Source organism: Micropterus salmoides, unplaced genomic scaffold (genome assembly GCF_014851395.1).
Source record: "Micropterus salmoides isolate LMB-PRFRI ecotype aquatic unplaced genomic scaffold, ASM1485139v1 Ms_hic_scaffold_1, whole genome shotgun sequence".
NCBI classification, from domain to species: domain Eukaryota; kingdom Metazoa; phylum Chordata; class Actinopteri; order Centrarchiformes; family Centrarchidae; genus Micropterus; species Micropterus salmoides.
In genome coordinates, this window is record NW_024040040.1 from 36,930,587 (window position 1) to 36,958,323 (window position 27,737).

A 27,737-nucleotide genomic window follows, 5' to 3' on the forward strand; every position below is an offset into this window, starting at 1 on the left:
TATTGCAGCTCCAACAATGGCAGTGTATCATCAGCCTAGTAAACTTCAAACTCCTAAAGTCTTTACATTTTTGATTCCAGTTTACTCATACTTAAATCAGTCAAAGTTAGTCCCAGATGGAGAGTAACTGTTAAGTTTAAACAGTGTACATTTGAATGTAGTCGCTTCATAACAAACAGGAAAATGCAACATGGACACATCAGTAAGTGTGGCCATTGAGCTGTTAGCTTTATTACACAAATTCTACAATGACTTATTTCAACAAAGTATTCCAAAATCACTGAAATAAAAGGAAACATGCAGAGTGCTAATAAAGTAATACTGTTTATGTGGGTGTCCAGCTGAATAGATTAAATTGTAAATGTGCATGTAAAAATTATTAGTCTTTAAAACAGTTACAGTATTCTAAAAAAGCAAAAGTACTATATAACCATTTGCTTAATTCAAGTGGATTTACCCATTGAGCCTTTTCTCCCACATTGCTGTAATTTGACGATTAGGTGATTAAATTTTTGCTTTGGTAATTCATAACTGATCTGACCTTCACTGCATTCATACTCTTCCCTTAGTTCTGCACTAATGCATCACAGTGATTAGCAGTTACATAATAATTACTTTCAACCAAAACAAAATGAAGGAGAAGCTGCATCTAGAGGGCAAAATAAGCAGAAATCTTGCAGATGCAGTCAAAAATGTGACACAAAGAAAACTACTGACTAGAGTCTAAACTTTAATATTGAGTGTTTGATAGGATAGATAACAAAGTAGAAAGCTGCAGTCTTTCTTTTTATTTACATCTCAAACCACATATGGAATCACTTTGTGACCTCATTTTGGTCATTAGATCGGTGCATTAGGTCTTTGAATGGTGCATCCAAAATGCCAGTTCAATAATATGCAGCAGAGAGAAAGAAAACACACAGGGCAAACATTCCCAACTGTCTTATGTCACAACAGTTCACATTTACTGTAATCTTCATACTAAACAGTTGCTGTTAATGTGTAAAATAAATGAAAAATGTGTAGCCCTCAGATTGCCTTCAAAAGCAATGCGCCCTGTTACTCTTTGGGCTCTGTAATGGTTTCAGTAAGCTTTACTAATTAAATTGATACATTTAGGTTACAGATGGTCATGGTTTGGTTTGAACCACATTTACACATTTACACCAGAAGAGAGATGTCAGCAGCTCGTAAGCATTACTGAAGCGTCCATCCATTCAACCCACACCAATTCCAACCTCTGGTTTGGTCGTCACGATTCAGAACCAGCTGTCCTGTCAGCGGCACAGGTCCTTTGGTTCTGCAAAGACAGTAGTAAAGTATAACAGGCTGGCTGATGTTAGAAATTCACTAAACAAAAACTATTAGTTTCAAGTAAAAGTAACAAACTAATAAATAACAAGTGTTCTTTTTTTGTCATTTATTCAAGATGTCTAAATGGCTAGGTTGTTTACCGTAACCATATTGCCACATAGCGAAGATTGTCTTTTCCTTTATATCCTCTCCCATTGCCTGGCTCTATTGCTATTATGGAATTATCCATTGCATGCTTTACAAGACACTGTTGGTCCAGAAATAGGCTACTGTGTTTAAAATCAGAACTTTCAACCAGTGAAATCAATCTATGAAAGCTATGTCCATCTATACATCTATTGAAGACCATTGCCGTCCCAGCCAACCAGACAAACACAGACAGATAAACACATGTAAATGTATTCACTCATTCTCATATACCACAACAGACTCATACAAACAAGAAGGCACTCAAGCACTTTAGACACACATTGTACAATGACGCCAAGGGTGCGCATGCACACACACTGACAGACATGCAATTAGAAAGTTGGGCTTGTGGAATACCAAACAGTCTAAATGGGACAAACGCAGACACAAGCCCACTAACCCAGACAGCCAGTTTAATGGTGTAGATGAAGTCAGATGAAAGAGTCTATATGTATCAGTTAGTCTGTCCTTGTCTGCATTGATCACTCAGCAGGCGGCTCAATACTCGTCTCTAACTTTCTCTTTCTGCCTGTCTGTTTCCTTCTACCTCGCTTTGTCTTTTTCTCTATGTTCAACCCCCCATCAATCACAGATCAATTGACAGTCATCAAAAGAATGGAAAAGAAGTCTTGTTTGCGTGTATCTGTGTATACATGAATACGTGCGTGTCCACGTATAGTTGTGCATGTATCTACAAATTTATAGATTTAAGAATAAAAGGACTGATACCTGAGCACACTAGACCTCATTCTGTAAAATGTTTTCAGTTTTGTACAGTACAATTTTGTAAATGGCTGACTTGTACTTGTACTTAATACAGAAGAAATTTAGGCATTTGGCAGTTGCTTTAAGTACTTTATATATTTTACAAATAATAAAATACAGGCATTGAACACTGTGAATGTCTCATTTTGGAATGACACTCTCCATTCAGTGCAAATGAACAATGAGTTCAAGGTGGTGACTGAATATCTGCTGTTCATATGAATATTAAAGTGACTTATTCATGTGTCCTTTTTTTATCCTCTGTTTAATATATTTTATTTTTCCTCATATTTCGTAAAGCGCTATGGAAGTTCTAATCTACCTTTCATTTCAAAACACTGTTGCTATTCTGCAACTTCCTTGTGTGTTATTGTTGTTTTCTTTTTACTATTCTTATTATTAACTATATCTTTCTTTTGCAGTTCCACAGATGAGCAATTTCGCTGGAATGCTCAAGGTAAGGTTCACCACTGCTGTTTGTACACACACACACACACCTGTACTGCTCAGCCATGCATGTAATGGTATTGTTGCATGAACTGACTCCTCAAACTTTGTCATTGCTGCTTTTGAAGGTTTTTTAAACTCAAAACACTTTAGGGTTCTATGTTTGCAACACATCTTGAGTTGAAGGATTAGTTTTATTGCGCTGACACCAACAAGGCCTGTTCTGCCTGGTGTTTGATTGACATACTTGGAAAATTGTGTGTCAAGGGACATTTGGAATTTATACCTGCAGCCCAGTAATGTATGGGCACCCACCCACATACCTGATGGATTAAAACATGACTGCAAACACACACAGATGCACACACTCTCATGCAGGGTCACACACTCAAAAACACAGAATGTCTCAGTGGTGCCAGACCAAGGCCACTGTTGGTTTTGTCGATCAATGTTAATCTGCATGTGTAAAGACCACTGCCTGTTTTTCTTAATCATCTCTTACACACTGATTCCCAAATGTACTTACAGACACACTTCAGATATAATCGACTACCACTTTTTCAACAACTTCATTTCCAGTCAGGCATCTCCCAGGGCAGACTTGTCAGGGTCCTTTCCAGCATATAATCAAAATGTCCTACAGCTCAGAACCAAGTCGTAATGTGTAGGGTTTTACGGACTGTGAGAGGAGACGATCGAGGTAACAGCCAGGAAAGATCTCATTCCTCACTCTGCCTCCTTCCCTCGCTCCCTTTCCCTTTCCTCTCTCCTCGTCTTTGTCTTTCTGTGTCTCTCATCCTCTTTTCTCCTTCACAGCAGATGGACAAAAGGATATTGAGGATGAGTTGACCACAGGTTTGGAGTTGGTGGATTCCTGCATTCGTTCCCTCCAGGAATCAGGAATACTTGACAGTGGAGAACGTAAGTGTACTTGTTTGCATCGTTGTGCGTGTGGAACTTTGAGTAGGGCAAGGAGGATAATAATAATAAAAAGTGTCTATTTAAATTCCAATTATTTCAGTCCATTTCATAGTTTTGACTTGAGTCAGACAAAAGCAGAACTGCCACCTACACAAAACACAGTTTCAGTTTATGATCATAAACTGAGCATGCAAACCTAATTTCATTTGCGTATCTAATTGTTATGTTTATTGACATATGGTGTTGAAGGATTTCATTTGTAGACAGGAAATTAGTTGTTTTCAGAACTTTGTTAACACTTGATAGATCAAAATCAAGGTCTGCTTAAGTCTAGCAGGCACTTCTGCAAGTGTAAACATACCTGTTACTGCTTCAAAAAGAATATCAATTTAATTTATATTACACAGTCATGCACAGTCACTCCTTAAAAAGACTAGGGAGAAGAATATCCAGGCAATCTTAATAATCTGTGGTTAGTTTAAATAACAAAGGATTATGGTGTGTATTCTTTGGTAATTATTTTGAAAATGTACTCTTAATGGTCCCTTAGGTCATTAGAAATCTGGCCTAAGTGCAGCAATTTTGTCTCACTTAGATTTAATTTCTACTTACAGTAAGCAATTTGAGTCGAGGGAGAATGTTATTCCTGATTAGACAATAAATATATGGTTAGATAAAGTAAGGTTATTTTATAATGTGAATATATTCTTTATACACAAAAAGTTAGAGAAAAGTATTGTCTCTCTGGACAGGAATTCAGCTGTAGTTTGGCACTGAAATGTTGGCGTTGTTGATTAATAAATGCAGCTGACTACAAAAGTTCTTCTATGAGCAGATAGAAATGTCATTGCCCTTTTGATGTGGAGAGAGGCAGATAACATCCAGGCAGACAACACATAAATAGACAAACACACAATCCTGCAGGCCTTGTATTCTGATAAATGAATTCTAACTGATTGAGAAGTGGACTGTGTACGAGGCCCTGCTAAATGTGCTTGGCATTTTCTTTGCAGGTCATTGGTTTTGGATCACTACATTCCCATTTCACTTATTGTCTGCTGACCTTTTTTATAGTTGATATTGCTGTAATGGATGGCATTTTACGAACTCACACTGTACATGGTACTCAAGTGCATTTCTACGTCAAGAGTTTACTTACTAACCCATATTATACCATAAGTTTAATGGGCTGGCCAGTGTGGAGCATCTATGTAATACGTGTGCATGCACATGCAAACACATAGGTACTGAATTGCACATGCATCTGCTTATGCAGTGCGTACAGTTGTGTATGTAGGATAGCACAAAAAGATGGGCAGGATAGAAGTTAGAGAGCTGGTTTGGAAATCAGGTCAGCTGAGTCAGTGAACTCTTTTAAGTCCCTTCTTAAAACATACTTTTATAGGAGAGCCTTTCCCGATCTTATTTGACTTTATTTTATCCCTTTTATTTTGTTGTATTTTACTAATTTTATATTTATCTTAAACGTGTATTTTAGACTTTTGAATGTTTTCATGCTTTTATCTTGTATTGTTTTTGTATTATTGTCTCTTGGGTATTATTGTCTTTACACTTGTTAAAGCACTTTGTAACTTGTTTTTGAAAAGTGCTCTACAAATAAAGATTATTATTATTATTATTATTATTATTATTATTTACATCACAATTGCTGTTGCTGGTCTCCTTTGATAAGAAACAGTTGCATGTTAAAGCACATGTAGAACAGTGGGGAGACATGTCAGATAATTTGATTCTTATCTTGTTTGTAGGAAATTCCTGAGTCCCCTTCACTCCTGCTTTATCCAAATAGAGTCCAAATAGATGCCACTCTCATTGTGAGCACTGTTATTGTGGGTGCTCCATACCCAGCGTTATTTTCCCCATTTTGCAAATGGGCTTCTACCAAAAGCATCACAATGTGTGGGTGCAGATAAATTCAGCATATATTTGTGTGTGTGTGTGTGTGTGTGTGTGTGTGTGTGTATGCGTATGTGTGTCTGTTTTCCTGCAAATAGCTTAGCGCTAAATACATAGAATAGTGACATGTTGCTGTCTTCAGTGAAAGGTGGCACAAAACAGTAAGGCTTTTTGCTTTCAGCTGATACTGCAGTTGGTAAGGTGTCACAACAGAGCCACACAAACATTTGTGTTTGTTTGTGTTCAGAAAAACTAAATAAAACCAACAAAAAAAAGTTAATGTCATGAAATTAAACTTACTTCTAAAAGCTGGGCTTTGGTTTATTGTGCTATCTTAAAACCAACCTTTTTAAAAAGGTATTACCCTCATGTGTTTGTGTGAGATGTGTGTGTGGAGACATGTCATAGAGTTGACTGAGCTGCTGAAAAATTCATATTTTCCATGTGAGAACAGAGACTCTATGAAACTGGATAGAGACATGAAAGGCGTTTTTCATTTCAACCTCTCACTCATTACACATAATCATACACAATAACAGTATACACACACAGAGCACATGTAAACCTATCATGCATACACAAACACATTACACACACTCTTAAATGCACTTACTATTTTTCTGTCAACCACCCTAATGACTTTCCTATCTGACCATCCAGCACAAACATACTTTATGTCACACGTATGAACACTGAAACAAACATATACTGTTTTTATCACACAGGACACTCAATGTAACAAACACCAAGGCTTAGTGATGATGAGTTTGGGAGCTCCCACTCAGTCTGCGTAACACTGAGTGCTGTTTAATAATTCATAAAAAGTAAGGGATGAATCGAGATGAGAAAAGACAAGTCTTTTGTGAAGGCAAGAAGCAGAGGATTGATCTTGGTTCACAGCGCACAGACTCACAGGGAGAAAGAAGTTCTGCGGGAAGAGAGAAAGCAAAGGAGAGAGACAGTGAGAGCAAGCAAATAGATATGGGAGAATAATAATAAGGGGCCTTTGTTATTTTGGGTGAAAAAAGAAACCAACATGCCAGTGAGCTCCGGGGAAGACACTTATTGTAGACGTTATAAGGACATATTCACAATATTTAGAAATTTAAAATTGGCAAAGTAAGATAAAAAAAAAGAGAGAGCTGTCCTAGTTTTGGCTTCCTCTCACAACGTGACTTGAACTTTGTATACAGGAGGGAGAGAGAGTAAAATTAGCAATTTAATGAAGTATTTATAGACTGACAAGTGAACAGTCCAAACTGTTCTTCAGGAACACCTACATATATAAACACACATACAGATAACGTATATAACCACTCTCACAAACTCCTCTGACTGTTGAGTGGATGGTAAAACTGCCCTTTGGTTCACCTCATCCCTCCACACACAGTTTAGAAGATAGTTCATCTTAAAAACTGCTTTATGATGTTCATTTCCCCTATCAATATAAGCTTTATGTGTGCAGCATGGGAATGGGAGAGAGAGGATTATTATTTGATGCCACAGCAGTGACTGTGTCAGGTGGTAGGGATGCTGCTGCTTCTAAACTGCGGGTTGAGGTTGTCATGTGTGTGTGTGTGTGCATGCACACGCACGTTGTTAGAGCCATACGCATTGTTGAGTAGTGTAGATTTGGTCCATATAGTCCTCTATGTTAACAACAACAACAAGGTGAATTGAGTGTACGCCAGCTGTTGGGGTATGTGAAGATTCCAATATCCTGCAAAGCATACTAAACAACAACAGAAATAAAGCAATGTTTAATGATTCATTCCAAACCAGAACATCCTTATATCTTACACAAGGGGTCAAGTGAAGCCTTGCTCTAGTCAATGAAGTAAAGTAAAGTAACATGTTTAGGGAGGTAACAAATCAAGTTATTAGGTGTTCCATCTATTACAACTTTCTTCTTTTCAGCCCTCCTCCTCCCATCCTCTTCATCTCCCTGCTCCTCCTCCTCCTCCCATTCTCTCTGTTCCTCTGTTTCTCTTTCCCTCTGCTAATAAATTATGTATGCCATCTCCAACTCACGGAGTGCTGCACTGCTGCACTATCTGCTCTAAATTGCTGCTCTCTCTCTCTTCCCCATTTCACTCTTCGCCTCTCTATCTTTCCCCTTCACACCCCCTCTCTTTCTCACTCTTAATCTCTCTCTCCTCACTCTCTCACACTCTCCTTATATGCACACACACACACACACACACACACACACATACATCCAAACACAAACTCAAATCAATCCCCACCGCCCACCCAACCATACACCACTCCTGTCTCTATCTGTAGGACCGGCTCTTCTTTCCCAGAGTTCCTTGCAGCTCAACTCCACCCCGGAGGCTTCGCTCCAGTACTCTGCCAGCTACCATAGCAACCAGACCCTCGCCCTTAGCGACAGCATCTCCGCAGCAACTCCTCAGCGCAGCGGGCAGGTTGGAGGAGCCGTTCACAGCTACAACCAGGTAGGAAATACTGCTGCACACAGACGATAATGAGGATGAGGAAAAGTGTTGATTATGATAAAAAAGATAGACGAAAATTCTAACGCCAGCCGTAAATGTAAACTTGTGTGTGTGTTATCTGAAAACTTGTATAATAGATTTTTGACTGAATGTAACTCACCTAAAGTGAGTTGTCCATAGTTAACAACGGCCTTGTACTTTTGCTCATTGACGGCATGCAGACCTTTGAGGACCAGAGTAGTTTCGAGATATACCGTATGCTGATTTTCAGACGCCTTGTTCCTCCGATTTTCTTTAGCAGACTGAGGGAACATCGCCTTTCTTCTTCCTGTACCCCATTTCTTCATGCACTATTGTGCATAGCGCTTCCCCAGCCACATGTAACTCTGACTCTCAGTGCTCTCACCGAATATGAATTTGTTTAACATCACAGCTGAGGCTAGTTGATCAGTCTAAGTACATACTTATACAGAATCCCATTTTATTTTCCGTGCTGAAGTGGTTTAGTCCAGTGACTACAACTGGGTTTTCAAGCAATCCTTTGCATTTTTCTGTATTTGTGAGGAGGTGAGATACAGGGTCAGACAAATTCCTTAAAGCTGTTCAGAAGGAGACAGGTAATCAGATGTTCATAGACCACAAAGAGGAGATGATTAAATGCACACAGGGAAATCTCACAGAGTGTCTTGTTTATAAGGACTTGAGAAATAAAGCTAGAGACAAAGTCCCATATTAATCATAGCAGTTTGATGATGATTCACCAGCCTACAGGAGCCAATTATTTTCATTATTATTGTCCTTCTCATATCAGTGGTAACACACACACACACACACGCACTTTCTCAGCAGACACCCAGCCTACTAAATCAGTAGTATATTTCAAGTGTTCCATTTGTGAAAGATTGATTGAAAGTAGGAGATAATATTTTAGGTCTATAACTATAAACCAAACACGTATTTAATGAGGGTCACAGCTCTTTGAGAATATATTTTATGCATTGTTGCAAATACCTGCACATGTTTTCAGTAAGGTTTCCATATGTAAAATGAATGGGTGTTTGTCTTGTGTTGTGTTACTTTCTCATTTGTTGTGTGTGTGTGTGTGTGTGTGTGTGTGTGTGTGTGTGTGTGTGTGTGTGTGTGTGTGTGTGTGTGTGCAAATATGTATGTTTATGTGAGTTTGTTTGCTCATGTATGTGTGTATTCTGAAAGAGAAAGCTGAAGGATGTGATATCTGTCTTTCTAAAGACATTCATTCTTTTCCCTTATAGTTGCACCAAAGCTGGTTTCAGAGAAAACTCTCATTACTTCCCTTAATAAATAAGAAATACAGGGGCAAAGACAGAAACATAGAAAAACAGATAGACATGCATAGAGATGGATGGACAGATAAGGCAAAAGGAGTTTTTATTCTGTCTGTATTCTGAATTCTATAATATTTCTTGTCCTCTGTTTTCCTTGTATTGCAGTATTCCTGTCCTCTTTTCTTTCTCCCTTCTTCCTTCCCTGTCCTCTCTGCTCACCATCTCTGTCTATTTGAGCATGAGTGTGCATCCTTCTCTCTGATGTTTTTGGCTTGTCAGTGTAATGGGGCCAGTGTTGTCAGCAGGGCTTGTTGCTCATGAATAGCTTTATGCAAGCCAGCGCTGCTAGATAGGCAGGTGCAACTTGCATGCATGTGCATTACATGCATGTTTTTGTTGGTGCTTTTTATGCACTCCTTCAACCATGTGTGTACATGGGTGGAGTTGTTTAAGGTTTGCACAAGTGACTCTTTCAGGGAGAGTGAGAAAGGTCTAGCATGTTGCTGCTCTTCTGTAGGGTATTTATAACCCTGAGAGGCCCTGCTTTAATAATGCATGGATACATGGCACCTCAAATATCCCAGTGTTTTACTGGAGGAAAAAAGAAGCAGCACTGTAAGATGACGTACAATGGGACTGAGAAAGTACACTCCCTCACACTGTTTCAGGCTTTCTTTCTATTAGTTAGCTCAGAAAACAATTCATATGTACTCATCATTTATTTACCTGGTGAATCACCCATCAATCTGTTTATTCATTCACCCACCCAAGCCCATTTCTGTCTCACTTTGCATCTTGATGACAATAGTGCACCTGCAGTGTTGAACACAGTCAAGTAACATGAACCATTATAGGGTTCTTAAGCTCAGTTTTGTGGCCTGCATCTCATCAGCCTTAGCTCTCTCACTTGGCTTCATAACCTACTAAACTAACACAGGGGACTTGTATAGGAGAGTTTTATGGTGCAGAATGTTCTGGATAGTGGCTCACATACCGATTAAGATCTCTCTCTCTGGGTGTTTATAGGCACTTTTAATAATTCCGTCTCTAAAAACCCTTTATCCATGTGCATTCAAACAAACAGATCAAGTGGCATTGTATACATAAAACACTTTTACATGTGCACTCACCATACCAAAATGCTCAAAAGCATTTTTAAAGACTGCAACTAATTGTATTGATTTTCACTACAGTGAAGCTGTAGGTATACAGTGTTGCAGCTATAAGAAAGGGTAGAACCCTAGTAAAATTCTGGATATTGGTGCATTTATACTTTTTAGAGAAGCAGCAGCATGAGTGAAGTTATTTACATATATGGCATAAATCTTGATAACATCAGGTTTGCCATGGTGATGGTAAGTGCTTAGTGAATCCTGGGACAGGCAGTTAATTTTATAGAGATTAAGCTAAGAGGAAACAACCCTAGCCTATTACTTAAAGAGCGTGATTTCGATCAACTAGATTTTCGCATCATAAATGTGTTGCTGTAAAAAAAAATGTTTGTGGTGTCAAAAATTGGAAACATGAAGCAAGCTAAAAATGTCCCTTTTTCTGTTTTGCTTCTGATATTTCTGATCTTGGTTAAAATTGGACTCAATGTGGCAGTTGGACAGTATAGTGACAAGTGTGCCTTCCATCTGACCCATTGATTGATGATTTGAGGCTCATAGTGCCAAACGTCTAATTCTGAGATAGGTACATTACAAAAATTACACGTTTTGATGAAAAAATGATGCACGTAGTTCAACAGCTAAACCTCACTGCATGTAATGTCACACACTCGAAATCTGAACATTACATTCATTCATTTGAATGGGGGGGAAATTCCTAAAACTAGTACATTTTATACTAGTACATTGTATACTTAAAGTGATTCAGATAATGACAGAACATTTTGAAGTTTGAATGAAGTTTCTACACTGAACAGTGTTAAAGTAGTCAGGTGCCAAAAATGAGGAAGAATAAGAATAGAGAGAGAGAGACCATGAAGAACAGAGATGAATTGAATCATAAAAGACATAAACATTTTTGGTTTCTGTCTGTCTTGAAAGGAGACAGACAGGTAGGAATATGCAGAGCAACTGTGATTGCTGTTGATAGTTCTATCAGTTCAAGTGTACACTATATTTAAATCATTTCAGCTCTTTACTTTGCCATCAGACAGCCATTTGTGTTTCATTTGTCTGTTTATTCCTGCTGCAGGGCTATTCAGGAACGTGATAATAAAGGTGTGTACCCACAGCTGATACTAAATAGGGACCTGAATTTAAACCAGTTTCTGTTATTTTATCCATTTTTATCTCTGACTTCATGGCCACAGATTTTGACTGTAGCAGTATTTTTGATCCAGGGCTGAGTAAAATTCACCCCATCCTTTGTAGATGAGCCAGGTTAAGTTACAGCTTCCACAAGGACTAACTTCTTGTGTGTTGAGATCAGGGTATACTGTATCTAGCAACCCAAGGATGGATGCTATACTGTGCCCTTTCATAAGCACTTCTGCATATAAGAACATGTACACACACACACTATCAGAATTTTACTAAGTCAAGAACATAGCTTACTGTATATTTTACCTGTTCCTCAATTTACCGGGTTTCCATTAATTTAGTCCTTATCTATGTCTCCCTGTCTCTGCTACTCTGCCTAAACTGTATGTCAGATTTTTTTGAAAGACACTGCTAATCCACTCAGCCAGAGATAAATCAGTTTCCCCTCTGTAAACAAAGCAGTGCTGGAACTTAAGGCCTGTTGTCTTCAGCAAACGTGCTTTGGCTCAACTCAAAGCAGAAAAATATAACCAGAGACTGCCACTGAGAACATAATGGGAGATTGTATGCCTGTGTGCCTTGCTATATTTATCCAGGGAATGTTTAATGAGCAGGCATGCTCTGTTGTTCCACCAATCTTTCTGCACAGTTGTACAGCTGTAAATATTCACACCTGGAAACTGTTATGTACAAACATCACCTTCTAACTTTACTCCGGATTGTTAATGTGTGTGTCCAAGTGTGTTTGCATGTTGTGCGACACTGGTTACTGGAAGATCAGATTTTGTGGTCATTTAAATTGCGTGTGTAAAGTGTATAGATGTGTGCTGAAGTGTGTCTTTGTAATATAATGAATGAATGAATGAATGAATAATAAAACACGCTAGCAGTGTAGATGTTGTAGAAGTCGATGTTCAGACCACTTCTTTTCATTGTGTTTGCCTCTACTGATGAGTTGGTAAATATAATTGTGGGTAATAATAACTTTAATTCTAAGAAACAGAAGGTTTGAGTATTTTAAGTTCTCTCACTGTCTGAGAGTAGCAACTGTATATGTAGTGATAATGGTGCTCCAAGGTGACTCAGTGGCTGTGTGCATGCATAATGTGGCCTTGTACAACTGCAGCCATGTCAGGCTAGAAAAAATATATCTGAATCACCTTTCCAATTTTAAGAATCAACATATATATATATGAGGCTCAGTAGAGCACTGGCATATGCTCCCCCCTACAGTCTCTGGAGGCTAAGGAGAACATATTAGGATCGACCAGGATGTGATGTGTGGGAGAAAGGCTCTCATGCTCTAGCTTTGCCTCACACACTGGGACATGCCTTTTTTTTCTCTCTGAGGAATTAACTGTACATTGTAGTCAAAGCTGTAGGTAGCAGGGCAGGGGGTGAGCAGAAACATTTTTTTCTGCTGCCATCCTTATAATTTACAGACTGCTGACTGACTTTGTCTGAAAGTCAAAGATTGTTTTACTACACAAAATAAGTATGAGTGATTTACTCTTTTAACTGATAATAATAACAGATTCAATTATTTGTAATTTCAGTTTCATTCAATTAAGTATTTGTGGGTATTTTGGTTCATGTGACAGCAGATAATAGATATTAAGATATGAATAAACTATGGACTGTAATCCTTCCCTCTAATTTGAGTAGGTGGTGCAACAAGACTTTATGAGAAATGATTTCAGTCAGCTCAGCTCCTAGAACTTCATGATCTGCTTCTATGAGTCTGTTTGAATCACCCCTATGTTTTCTGAGGGGATTTCATTACTAGCTGTTCTAGGTTCATTTGAGACTCCTCAAAGGCTTGACTGAACTCATTGTGCTTAAAGTTTTTGATGTCCACTACTATATTCTTTTTTATCCCATTTTTTCAACTGTTTCTCCCTTTCCCTCCTTCTAACATCTCCCTCCCCCACTGATCACTCCCTCTATTCATCCCTCCTTCCCTGTCATGGCTTTTCTTCCCTCACTTGCTCTGTGTTCCCCCACATGCCCTCAGGTCACATCTAGTCGTGCAGCCCAGCAGCAACAATCACAAACTGGGGCAGGGTCAGGTAAGAACTCACCTCCCCTTCTCTTCTGTACTCTTCTCTGTCTCTCTTCATGGAGATGCATTTTCTTCATCATAAATTAATCTGACATAGCATGAAGCACTGTGGATACATGAAGATGGCATTTGGAGACACTGACAGACATGCATGAGAATTGGAATCAAAACCTTGCCACCAGTAGAATGTGTTTAGAGCCTGCAGTATGTATAGTTTTCTCACATGTAGTATTGCTCCTCCATAATTTATGAACAAGCTATATTGCCTCCAGTCTCTGGATGCTGTGTTATGTATATGCTCCTCAAAGTGCTTACTAATGCTCAACAATAACCCCAGTAAGTATAAGCAGCTCTCCTCCCTTGCTAAATACAGCCTAAGCCAAGCATAACTTTCGTTTCCCTGAACTCCTCGAGGCCAACCAAAAGTCTGTCTCCATAGACCCCCTGAACTCCACCCACACCTGGGCAGTCAATAATCAAACTTTGGCCTAAGGTGTTCTGGTCCAAAGGACACTTATGAAGCACCCTATCAGGGGTAGAAGTTAACTTTTTGGCTCACCTGCCAATGTGGCTGGTAGATGAAAAAATCCACCAGCCAAATGTATTTTTTACCGGCCAAAATAATAAATTGCTTTTTTGTGTCACATATTCATTTGTTTCAGTACTTTTTGAGATAATAAGGTATTATGTCGAATACAAACTTTAAAAAAAGGCCAGAGTGAAATGTGAAGCAAAACTATTTTATTGCTATTAAATGTATTTAAGACATAACAGTAAATTGTTTTCTAAACTTACAAGATGCCTATTAATGATTCAATTTAAATCTCATTACTGCTCACTCTTAATCAAGCTTTATCATTCAACTTAAACCTCCCCTTCAGACTTTTGTGGGAGCATTTATTTATACAGCCTATGGATCAAACTCCTTGATCTCTGGGGAGGACAGCTGGGCCATTCGAAGATCTGACCGTGTGTCAGACACTAGACTGGACTGCCAACTTTATTTTTTATGTTCTGCTTCATCCTCCTCTTAGTTTTTTTGTTATGTTGGTTTGGTGGTAACGTAAATGTCGCCACTTTATGCTAATGGATTGCCAGCTAAACGCTAAAAACACTCCAAGTACAACTTTTGTAATTAGCTCCTAACACTAGCAGCTGTATTTCACGGGGGTACTCCGCCAATAGGCCGGCTTGCTGCACTGTATGATAGGTATGGAGCTGGAAAGGGGGGTCCGATTTTATCCGCCTCTGAGTCTGGGAAGTTGGTGACAGTGACGAGACAGAGAGACAGAATGAAATCTGTGTGTTACACCTAACAGTGTTTTTACATGCCACTGGTTCCGTAAAAGCCAGACCACTATGTGAAAGCACACATGTTTGCGGGATAGTGCTGCAAACCTTTGTTCAGTATGAATAAACGAATGTGAGATATATGCAGATTTTCTTTCTGCGTTGATCTCCGTATGAAAGCGGCTACGCTCCCCCATCCCCTAAAGCCCACCCCTTACAAATCTATGCCAATCAAATACAAGTACGTGAATTGAACATAAACAACAACCAATGAACGCCCCTAATCAGTGTGTTACACAATTTTAGATCCCTTGGTACATCTGGGACCAGTTTAAGTGCGACACACAACAAACAATTACTGTCAAATAGATACTACGTGGCGATATCAAGCCGAATACATTTACCCGCCAATGTGGCAGGTAGCCTTCAAACATTTAGCCGCCAAACGGAAAATCCACCCACATTTAGCAGGTGGCGGGTGTTAATTTCCATCCCTGAACCCTATGCTCAAGCATATTTGTTATGGCTAATCCATGACTAGAACTAAACAGAAGTTCAATAACAAAGCACCACTTAGGTTCAGATTGGGCAGGCCATTTCTCCCAATCATCCCCCTTCAGCTTTTTCTTTCATCTCCCAAGTAGAGTCTCTAGGCGGTATCCCTTCTAGGTACCCACCCAGAGACTCAAAGATTGCCGGATACTCTGAACTGCTGTGTGGTGCAGGAGTTATACACTATAAATGCAAAACAATAAAAAAAAAATACCTATGATACTCCCTGTTATTGACCACTACAACCTGGCTAAAGGCTACATAAAAATAGTAGCAGCCTGTGTACTTATCCACTGAATGAACTTTTATTTAAACCTTGCATTTTGACTTTGTTGTTGAACCAATTTTATGCTTTTATTAATCTGCCCTGACCCGAACCTGGAGCTTTTTACATATTTTCCTCTCCCTGTAATCAACCCCTTGAAGAATATCAGGGTTTTGCTCCCAGATGACCTGCCTGTATCTGTACTCCAAATCATTGACATCAGCCTCACCACATTCTTACTCATTCTTTTGCTTCCCGTGTTTATTGAGTTTTCTTTCCTTCCCCTTGTTCTCCAGGTATCTACTACTCCAGCTCCACTTTACCTGCCCAGCGTGTCAGTTCCCCTCTGTCTGGAGGAGGAGGCTCGGGATCTGGTTCCCCAAGTAAACTCCAACGCCTGGGATCAGCCTCCGACACACCTGGGTACTCTACCACTCAGCGCCTGCCTTCCTCCTCCTCCTCTCCCAGCAAACATTCTCCTGCTAATCGACTGGCCAAGTCATACAGGTAGAGAGCCACAGTGACTGTGATGTGATTTGATGTATTGTTGTTGATACCAATGTATAATAGAGCCCAGTCATATCTGACGGTGGATAAAGAGGATGGCATTTGAAAGAATTACTGTATTTGACACATCAGTTTCATTCATAGGTTTTACAGACAGTATGAGAGGAGAGATAAATAAACAATAAATTACTATAATAGAATGGAAAAGGAAAATTGTCCTCCAATCATGCAGTGAATATGAAATACAAATTTAACACATGATACAGGAAGCCTGATGATTGTTTTTATATGTGAAATGGAATTAATCATTTGAAGTCATTATTTTGTAGACATATTATGTCACTTTGCCCATTTGTCTTCCAGCACCACAGTTGCTGTGACAACAGCAGGAGGGGGCGGGTCTCCCCTGAGGGTCGCATCTCCGCCCAACTCCACAGCAGCAGGGGGAGGGGCCAGCTCATCATCGTCCCCTCTTCACCAGGTACAAGGAGTGTTACAGTGTGTACACCTGTAGAAAGGAAATGCAGTGACATTTTGTGTTTACATAGTATTAAATATGAACCTTTTTATGTGAAGCATGCTTGATGCATGATTATAAACTCTGTACCCCCAAGTCTGTGAAATCAGTATAAAAAATGCTGAATACCTGAATTATTTCTCACACTTGTGCATGTTAATACATTGTATTAACATGTGATTGTGAGAACATCAAGGTTCAACTTGTGCGCACACAGAACTTTCTCCCTTCTTCAGTGGTGTAAATAGTGATCAAAGTATGTTGATTTTTCCTGGGGCCAGACTCTGTTAAATATTATTCTGACCTAGTTTGATAATTATTTTGATATCAGATTGTTTCGAGGATTTTATGTATTTTACCCAACACACATTTACATTTACAATTTGTTTTTCAATCTATCTACAGACTGTGGATTTAGAAAGTGATGACTGTGGCTATTATGTGCAGCATAATAGTACAAAGATTATATTTAGGAGTACAGTATTTACAGTGGAAATGCCCTGTATTAGTATTTTTTAAACAGAAATGTGACAGTTGAACCATTCTGTTTAGAGATATTGTTATATAGTCATACTATTGATTGATTCCCAGCGGCTGGGTGTTAGAGGGAAGATTATAGTCTTGTCCACTTTGTCAGATCTTTAATCATGACAAAGAATGCCATAGTGTAGCTCCAAAGCAATTATAGATTGAGTCATATCTTCAAACAGAAATCTATAAAAGTCAGTTTTAGTTCTTCAAATGTGTAATCTTTTCAAATAGCACCTTATCCAAACCTTGGTTTCTTAGGTACATTTGTTGGATGTTCATATCCAATATCTCACACTGTATTTTTTGCATGGATGTTCTCAGTGTAAATTACATTCTTAACTCTAAGTGGTTTGGACATGGTTTATACATAGTGCCAATTTCCATTTATATGCCCATTTTACATTTCTCATTTGGATTTAGACACAAAGTTGGCAAAATAAATTGAAGTAAAATGCAGTTAAAACTCTTCATATCTAACCAGACAAAACAAGACATATCAGACATGTCAGCTGTTACATATTTGGCTACCAATACATTGTAATCTTACAATATTTGAAAGGGAAAATAACCTCTTGTTTTTGCAGATGAGTTCAGGCATAGGGAGCTATGCCACTCTGTCTCCCAAACGGCTGGCAGCTCACCACGCTTCTGACCAGTACAAGATCCCCCACGAGCTCTACGCTACTGCTACTCTTCAGAGGCCTGGTAGTCTGGCAGGTGGGAGTTCACACACTCATGCACATACACATAAACCCAAATGTGTGTAACTCCACCACGAGAATTTAGTACCCATACTCTGTAGAGCATTAGATCTATACTCATAATCTTTTAATAAGCAAATCAATGTGTTTGGGTTACCAACTCTATATCGCAGCACTTGTACGTACTTCACAAGAGGCATCTTCAAAATGAATGCACCAGTTGTTCAGCTGTTACATTTGTGAATTATGAGCAGTTAATGAACAGGTATGTTGTGACTACCAGATAGAAACCTGTCTTAAGAAGATTAAAGTGATACTGATTCTAATTGTGTCTTTGAATAAGTTCTATTTGCTCTGGGAGCTGAATGCGTTAGAATGACAGTGGTCTTAGTACAGGCAGCATTCAGGCTAACAGAGACTTTTATTTGCCCCTGCAGTTGCATTGACTAGTTAATGGCTTTCTCTCTTGACTCTCTTGACAAAATTGAGTTGGCTTAATGTCAAACTGAAAATGTGTTATAGAAACGGTTTATGGTGCATAGTGGTGCAATGTAAAATTTTATTTTAGGTTGGCTGTTTGTGCCTGTTTGAATTAAATATTGTAGATAGACCACTTTCAAGGGCAAGCCCACTTTCAAGGACGTTACATTCTCAAGGCTTGTATTACAAGTGCCATTCAGACTAAAAGTAGTTTTTAGATAGCCTTCTTCTTCTTTCGTTTCACTTTCCTCAGATAAATGGCCTCTGCTTTTAGAGCATGCATGAGAAGTAGCTCCACTACTCTTCATGCAACTGCAGACAAATTCTTTTGTCACTTGTTCTTTTTTTCGGGGGTTTTGGAGTTTTTTTTGGAAATGTATGAAGATCTGTATTTCTTCTTTTTTGTTTTCTACTGTTTGACATTTTGTGAACCAATTGTACCAGTGAGCTCAGTATAGTAAAGATCTTCAACATTTTTGTATGCCAGTGAATAGATAGACTCTTAATCCTGGTGAAAGCCAAATTGGTGCTTCTGTTACAGCGTCCTTTCCTACAGGTTGACTTTTTAACATAAATGAAATATTTGACAAGATTATATTGATTAAACCAGGCGGCAGTGTTTTGAAGCTCTGGAGTAAGTTCAATTGATTAGTCTATTAAACGTGGAGCTATATTGATGAGAACACGACCTTCATGCTTTACCCTGAAGGCATAACTGTGATCTTGAAGGAATGACTGGGGTTTCATCTCTCCTGAAGACTTTAAATGAAGAGGAAAAGACTGAGCAGGAATAAGTCCCAAAGGAAGAGAGATCTCAGACTGTCACTATAATTAGCAGACTAGGGTCATATGATTATCATAATTTGCTTTCATGAGCTTTGACTACCACTCTGTGGTTGATTGTATCAGAACAATTAAATGGCAACTTATCAATCCTGGAAATGCAAGATATTTACTTTCAAACATTTCACTGTAATTGACTGTAATTTCTGGTATTCACCACATTTCCAAAATCCTACCAACCAAGAATTATTTGTAGAATCTATTAGTCAGAGGTTTGCTTATCGACAATAGGTGATATCCTCCTGGAAAAAGCAGAGTAGAGTTCCTCTGAGTGGCCTGTTTGGAGGGGTACAGTACTTAACAGCTCTGCAGCACCTACTCTACAGTGGAGTTAAGCTGCCTAAAAACGAAATCGCCTAAAAAAGAAATTTCCACTCTGTGCTTTCTACATGAAGGGCCTGAGTGATACAGTCCATTGTGTCTAAATATTGCCCTAGTGGCACAATAGCATAATACCCAGCTGAAGAAAATTGCTGACTTAGATCTTTTACCAAATAGAGATAATTAAGTTATCAGTAAATAAAATTGATTGGGCTGATATTTAGAGATTGAGCTTCATTGGCACTGACACTGACTAGGGGTTGACATAGGAGCCTCAGGCACAGCAGTCATCCTTTGGATATTTAAATATATGGCCTGTTCTATTTTTGATTTGACTGGCCCAGAACATTGTATGATCACCATTAATATTAAGTCTTAACTTGACAGATATACCACCTTTTCCTGGTAGATTTATAGTAGGTACTGTACATGGTTACACACTAAAACAAAGAATAGGGGATATTTACTTTCCTTTCTTTTTTACTATACAAACAGGATTGAGGCATTAAGGGATCAGAGTTTTTTATTTTTTACATTTTGTTAACCTTTTTAAATAATTTACAGAACGTAACATCATGGGAGGGCAGCTCTTTTTCTCTCTCTACATCATTCTGTCTTCTCTTCCTAAAGTTCCCTCTCCCTTTGAAGGAAAGAGGTCAGTACTTCCGTGAGCGGGCCCTTGTGAGTCAAAAAAATAAATGAATAAAGAAATAAAACCCACTCACCAAGACATCAAAGACGAAAGGGATGTAGGAAGAGAGAGAGCTGGGATGAGTCATGCCATTAATGGGTGTGTCCGTGATTCTAATTAGCACTCCTTCATGCATATTCTAACCAACTCTGTCTCTTTCCCTCTTTCTCTAAATTCACCTAATTTCAATCAAGCTCAATTTCTCTCCTTCTTCTTTAGCTCTTATTCTCACTCCCTTATTCTGACTCTTGCTTCGACTTTCTGCCTGTCTTCTCTATCTGGCCACTGCTGGCTAGCAGAGTGTGACAGGAGGCAGCCTACCTTTTCGTTAGCACGGGAGATAAACAGGCCAGTCAGTTAACCATGCTGTCGAAAGGAGGACACAGCTGTGTGAAACGCAATAGCCTTTTTGCCACAGTCATGCTCAAGACAGGCATAATGAGGCAAACCACTGCTTTGTCATTTTCCATAGTATAGTACAGCAAGTGCAGGCAGACTCTTGTTCATCCCAAAGGGTGCTTGCACCGTCCTATCTCGTACACTTTTCGATAAAGGAGGTTTAGGATAACAAACTACTGCTGTGTATTTCTGTTTGCGTATTCATCTTTAAGATACTCTCATTGACTAGTCTTGCTTTATTGGTAAATTAGGACAAGAAATAGACACCAGTCCTAAGCTGCAACAAAAACTACAGCATAGCTACATGCTACTTTATGCCCTTGAGGCTGAGTGCCTCACATGCATCAATTTCTGATCTGATCTGAAAGGTTGTGGGGTTTTGACTGTGTTAAGTTGATGGTAGATACTCACGGAGCTTTGAACCGAAGCACTGCACTCGTCACCCCTCATTTGTTTGGAAAATCTTTGGCACGCGACTTGCCATCTACCGAGAGCTAATGCGATATGATGCGACATTGGCTCCGCTGGACCATCTCTCTTTCTCTCAGTCACTCATAGCTTTCTAAGCCTGTGTATATTTATAGTATTGGCACATCTTTTCACTTTATCTCCTACCATGTCACCCAGGCCCTACTGACTAGTCTTCATAATCCGCCAGTCCCCTACATTTCTTCTCTTTCCTAATTTAAATTTTTGGTCTCTGTGTTTTCAGAAGGAGGCCTTACATTTGTTCTCCTGTGTAATGAACAAATGCCTGCTGACAAAGTCTTCCTTGCCCTGTGTCTGTGGGATTCCTGCCAAACACAGAGCAAGAGGGGGGGACACTACATCTCATTACTTTATAGCTGACGACCAGCAATGTGTTCTGCAGAGATTAAAAAAAAGAAATATGGAGGCATCCGTCTCTCTCTATCTCGCTCTTTCTCTGTTTTTTCTCTGTCTGTCTCGATATCTGCCTATTTCTTCCTATCTCACGTGTCCCTATTCATGTCCCTCTTTATTTTCATGTCATTTTCTCTCTAGTTCAGATTTGGTGCATCTCTAACTCACCACTTCCCCTACCACTCAAACAAACATACACACACACACCATCAGTATTACATTATATAAATAATGTACTGTCTGTCATTTGATGCTTTGTAACACTCCAGCCAAAGAAAAACAGGTCCAGTGTGATTACGGACAGGTCTAAAAACAGAGGACTGTTTTCATCTCTTTTTCTTCCTTCTCGTCATCACTGTTTCCACCTTTCAAACATCATTCCCACACCTTTTCTTTTCTCTTGTCTCTTTTGGGTACCCATCCATGTTCTGCCACATTCATTTGACCTTAGTTATTTCTTTATCCTTTTTCTTTCACATCCTCTGTATATCTTATATCCAGTTTATCCTCTGTGGCTCTTATCACCGCCTTCCCATTCCATTTCCATACCTCCTTAAAATCCATCTGTTCAGTTCCTCGGTACAACCTTTCCTTACCTCATGGACTGTGCCTCATCTTGCAATTGCCTATCCCCTTTGTTGTCCTACCTCTTTCATCCTCTCTCCTCCTATCTTGCTTACATCTTTTTTTCTTCCTCTCTCTTGTCTCCAGGCTCTCGTGGCTCCTACAGTAGTCAGCACAGTCAGGAGCCCCTTCGGCCCTTGGGTTCCCCAGAGCACCACATAGATCCCATCTATGAAGAACGTGTCTACCACAACAAGGGCCCCATGAGAAGCCTTAGCCAGAGCCAGGGGCCAGACACAGGCCCCTATCGCAACAACACCGGTAAGGCCCTCCCTGCATTTGTATGATCAGTTACAGCTATGCAGTTTCGTCTGGTTTTTATTCACTTTACTGTATATGCTGTGTGTTTTGCATTCTACAATGTCTTTACACTCATGAAACTGAATTTATGTGTCCTTTATTTGTTTATTGATCTGAGTTGACTCTTACAGCCCTTTTCCTGTATTGGTTAATGCTCCTTTGTGCTATGTACTCAGTCTCACACATATCCAACAACTGCACCTAAACCAGGGACAAATGGAAAAAATACATAGGAGAGTAAAGAGTACAGAAAAGGCCATTACCGACCCTGCTGTTATTTAGAAGTACACATTTTTTCCCGGTTGAGAATAAAGCACAGTTGGGCACAATTTCTATCAAACTCACACAGTCAGACAAACTCATTCTCACCCGCTCCCTCCATAACTCCATTGTTGCCAGCAATGTATTTTTAATAGGGCCTCATTGAGCTTATCTCAATGTGGGTTTAGGTACGCCATGTTAATCCCATTACTGTATCATACCCACATGAAAACACCCAAGTCGGTCACGCCACGTTCACAGCTCCCTCGATGTCATTAACCAGCCTAGCCTTAATAGCTATCATTAGCATTTGGGTCAGAATCATAGCAGTAAATATGCCACTCTAGACCAGCGTTTGAGTTGATCAGTTTGACTCACTTGAAAGTAGTGAGAATTGCCTTTAAGCACAGAGCATAGCATTTGAAGCACATTTCAGAGTTAGGGGGTCATTGGGTTTGCTCTTATTCTTGTGGGATATTGCTTTTGATTATTGTCAGTGAAATTCTGGACAGTGCGTTCAGTGATAGGATTGTCTATGCAAGCAGGAAATAATTAAATAAGTGTGCTTCAGAAGTGTACAGAGAGGATCCACATTTATCTATAATTTACTCCGCCTTGTATATGTAGTTTCAATGGATGGGTAAAACTCACAAAGGAAATTTGCACTGCAGCTAAAAAAATCAATAGGCTGTGGATTAGACCGTGTATATTTAATTGCAACGTTCAAGGTTTACAATATGCTTCTCTTTTGCTACAGTATTTTAATAGATTGTCTGATGTTGTTTGAGCTAAATTCTCCATCAGAGAATATCAGCATGAGCCTTTTTCACCCCATACACAATTTTCCCCCCACTGTGCTTGGCCCATGTAACTACAGTGGCAAATCGACACACCAAATATGAGCCGCACCTTGACGTCATTGAGCCGTTGAATTAAGGCTTGGTCTTAGCGCAGCATGTTTTAAAAGACATGTGAATAGGATGTGTAGTGACTAGGGGGTTGTCCAGTAAGGATTCATAATGCACAGAGTGATAGCACATAGTGAACTGATAAGGGCTGTGCTGACATAGTGAGCGGTAAGTCATTAATTATGTCATTGTGCCTTTCCTCTGCAATGGCAGGCTCACATTATTGGTTCATTAAGCTGGCCTGGATCAATTTAAATTAATGCTTTAAGTCATTTCTTTGGTGGAACAAGAAGGGAGAAATTTGTATGGTTATTTCACTCCAAAATTTTCCAAAGCTGCAGTCAGTGGGGTCTATATACAGTGCACAGTGTCAGGCTAATTCATGGCCAATTTAAACAAGGCACTTAAAGTCAAATGAAGCTCACAGTATTCATTGAGAGCGTGGGCCCCCACATGACTTAACTGGACACTTAACTATGAAGAGGAGCTACATGATACAACAAAAGCAATTTAAGTGACTATAATTGTACATGCACTGGTTTCTATAGTGGCTGTTTCCTGACCCAGCTCAGGATAGAGAGACAGGTGGAAAGAAATATGGAGCAAACAGGCCACGAATACGAAGCAGATAAAGCAGACACAAAGTGGGGTCAAAGATAATTGAATCAAATTTGGTAAGTTTGTAGAGGCGAAATGTCTTAACAAACAAATTGTGCTATATTTTCTTTGATTCAATCATCTTCCCTCAAAACATAGTTGCCTGCAATTGTTTGTTTCTGCTGAGGACAGACTTATTTTATATACTCCTCCATCTAGTAAGAATACCAAAAAACAAACAGACCTGTAGTCTTGGGAAGTCTGCTGGCATTACCTTCCAGCGCAGTGGACAGCAGTTTGACAACACACTTGACAATTCTGTCACATCCAGTTCAAAACACCGTCAATTGGTTAAACTGCTCCGTTGGTCTGCTCAGTTTCCATTGCTCCCTACTCCTCACAACTCAGTTCACTTCTACGTTCATTGTTGGCCAGACTGTGAAATTAAGATCATTGTCACTGCATCTAAATACTACTAAAGAAAATTAAATTGCTACTAAACATCTGCTCCACCTGTTTGTATACGTTCAAACTCTCTCCCACATGCACACACCCTTCTTCAGTTTAGAGCTGCACTATATTGGAAAAAACTGACATTGCAATGTTTTTCTTTTTTGCGATGTATACCACATGACTTCAGTTACTCTTGTTGTGAAGAATTATACACATACGTAATAATTTTTATTTTAGATTTTGTGGGGAAAATGCATAGAAGAAAAATAAGCTGAAAAATCTCTTATTTAGTCTGAAGACTTTTTGAGTACAAACTATCCTTTCTTAAGCTTTAATGCAGTAAACATATTTTAAACAGTTAATTTGACTTGCTTGACATTGCATTGTTCTACAATGTGACAATTGCGCAAGGGCACATTGCGGTGACGATGTGGAAACGATATATTGAGCAGCCCTACTTCCGTTAGCTCATCATCCTTTTTCCTTATCCGCCAAGCACATTCACACATCCATGCATAGCACAATATTATTGTGCAAGAATGACTGTGTATCTCTGTGTCTTTGCACTATACGTGTGTGGGCAGTGAAACGCAGTGTTTCATTCTTGGATTAAACCAGGCCAGCGCCCCAGAGGACTGCAGGTTAATGTGGCCTATTTCAAGCGATTATTCCTGCATGGTCACAGCGTTCCTAACGCACACATCCATTCTGGTACAGAGAAAAATCGCAGCAAGAAAAAGCCTCAGGTTACAGTTTACACATTTGTTTATTTTTTCAACAAAAAAAACACTGTGTGTTTTTGAAATCAGCCTACAGTTTGTCGCTATGTTTTCCTTTCTTTTTGCAGTCTCACTGTTTCTGACATTGGCCTTGCTCTCTCGATTCTCATAAGTGACCACTCTCTCCTTCATGTTGTTATTTTATTTCTATTTTCATGTCTATTTCTAATTATCATCATTATCATCAGTAAAATCTTTTGCTTTAAAGTAGCGATCTCTAGTTAGTGAGATGAACCGAATATTATAAATTAGACAGTTAGACCGTAATAAGTTTGATTACTGTAGTGAATGGGTCTCCCTCTGTATTGTTGTCCTGTGCAGTTGTTTTGCATTATGGTATTATGAAGGTCACATAAGTTACAGAGACTGAGACGGTGGAGAAACTGTTTTACCTGAGTATCAGTAAAAGGTCAATCAATCTGAATTGAACGTTATGAAGCTCCGTGCTAAAGTATATTAGTTGGCTGCTCCTGCCTTGCTATTATTAACAAATCGCTCCATATTTGCTTCGTACCGTTACATCCTTTCTTACAGGCTAAATCAACACTGTGACATAATACTAGTGGTACACAGGATAGTAATGTGGCTCGTTTTAGCTGATGAAGTAATGTGGAAAGTATTCGTATCCTTATGGACTGAATTTCGTTAGCTGCGGTGTTGTTGCTGTAGTCAGAGAGAGGCTCAGAAGCGCACACAGGACTACCACCTGACCCGCTGTCCTCACATTAAAAGCAGAATAGTGGCTGTTCCAAGAAACAGAGAAAACAGGCGTGCGCTTCATTTCTAAATGAGGTTAGAGCACATTGACAATAAGACAGTTATTTCATTGAAAAACTACATATAGCCCCTTAAATACTTTTTTTGTGCGCTCCTCTCTGCTTCCTTCACTCTCATCAACCATCCCTCCTTGTTTTCTCCCTTTTCCTTCCTCCCTTCGTGCCTTTGCTCTTACACTTTTGCCTTTGTACCTTCTCTCCTTATTTCATGAAAACTATCTTGGCCTGGATGAATGACTGACCACTGGGAATAACAGCAGCTCTGAATGCATGTGGCACTTTTTCTCTTTAATGGCATATCATCAGACCTGCATGTAGCTCAGGTGGCGACAGTGAGAATGTGTAGATTCACTGCCACAGCTATTTGTCAGGTGAATCTTGTAGCCAGGTTGAACTATTGCTGTTGATAAGGGGTGTTATGTAGTTTAACATGGCTCCCTCCAGTATCTTCGGAGGAGACAGACACAAATTGTGTTGACAGTCATTTATCACTAAGCCACGGTAAAAAAACAAGGATATTTATTGTTTTGCATTTGTGTTAGACTTGACATGTGTTTTACGTCACATTTTCGGTCACTACAGAAAACTCCTCTGGTCAGTCAGTGTTTATGCCTTTTCACCCACTAACCAGACAACACCATGGACAGACATCCACTCCTAAAACTTACTAGCCTCATCTTGGATATTTTATAGTTTATTTTAGGTAAACCATTCTTAGGTGTATATTAAAATGATGGTATTGAGAGATTTTTCAGGGGAGATATCCACACATCTGTGTAAATTCTATGATCTTTGAGTTTTGGGCATCTTTTTGGCATCTGCCTCAGTCTCTATAGCCTTGTTCTTCTGACTCCTCTCCTAAATGAGGATGGACACAGATTTTTTCCCTCATATAGTATGTCTTTTCTGTCCATTTTTGGATAAAAGCAAGTGAAGTCTGTGGTGTTATAAGAATCACAGGAAATGTGAACACACACTTCTTAACATTAGGTTTCTGCAATTAAATTCATGCAGTTCCCAGGACAAGGGATCAACTCTGTTACATAAGCATGCAAATGAGTGTGTGGATGTGTGTGTAGGTGTGGGTGTGTGTGTGTTTTATAATGTTTCTGGAAACCAAAGCAGGATTACTTTTACTTGACATTGCGGATCTATAGCACGGGCCTTTTTTGCCAGTATGAATGTGCACACATACAGTTCACATGCACAATAAAAAGTGGAGAGAAAGAAATATGAAGAAAACTTTGCCTCACCCCTTTTAACCAGTCTGCTTTCCCCTTTAAATCTGCTGTGCTCCTTCTGTAATGAGATCTGACATCCTAATGAGGGGGACAGAATAGAGAGAGCGATGGAGGAGAGAGAAAACAAGCCTAAGAGGGTAGGGAGGAATGGGTAAAGACAAAAAAGACTGG

The 27,737-nt window shown here is 39.3% G+C and overlaps 1 protein-coding gene across 2 annotated transcripts in view; it reads left to right on the plus strand.

The window, feature by feature from the left end:
- Positions 1-27,737, plus strand: part of ctnnd2a (catenin (cadherin-associated protein), delta 2a) — a 308,492-nt gene that overhangs the window by 142,423 nt on the left and 138,332 nt on the right. The window contains exons 4-11 of one of the 2 annotated variants that reach the window (XM_038726010.1): positions 2,691-2,725; positions 3,535-3,636; positions 7,840-8,012; positions 13,601-13,655; positions 16,052-16,262; positions 16,626-16,743; positions 17,895-18,027; positions 22,339-22,512. In XM_038726010.1, coding sequence (XP_038581938.1) covers positions 2,691-2,725; positions 3,535-3,636; positions 7,840-8,012; positions 13,601-13,655; positions 16,052-16,262; positions 16,626-16,743; positions 17,895-18,027; positions 22,339-22,512 — 1,001 coding nt within the window. Of the gene's footprint in view, positions 1-2,690; positions 2,726-3,531; positions 3,637-7,839; positions 8,013-13,600; positions 13,656-16,051; positions 16,263-16,625; positions 16,744-17,894; positions 18,028-22,338; positions 22,513-27,737 lie in introns of both variants that reach the window. The other variant, XM_038726002.1, reaches the window with a different exon arrangement.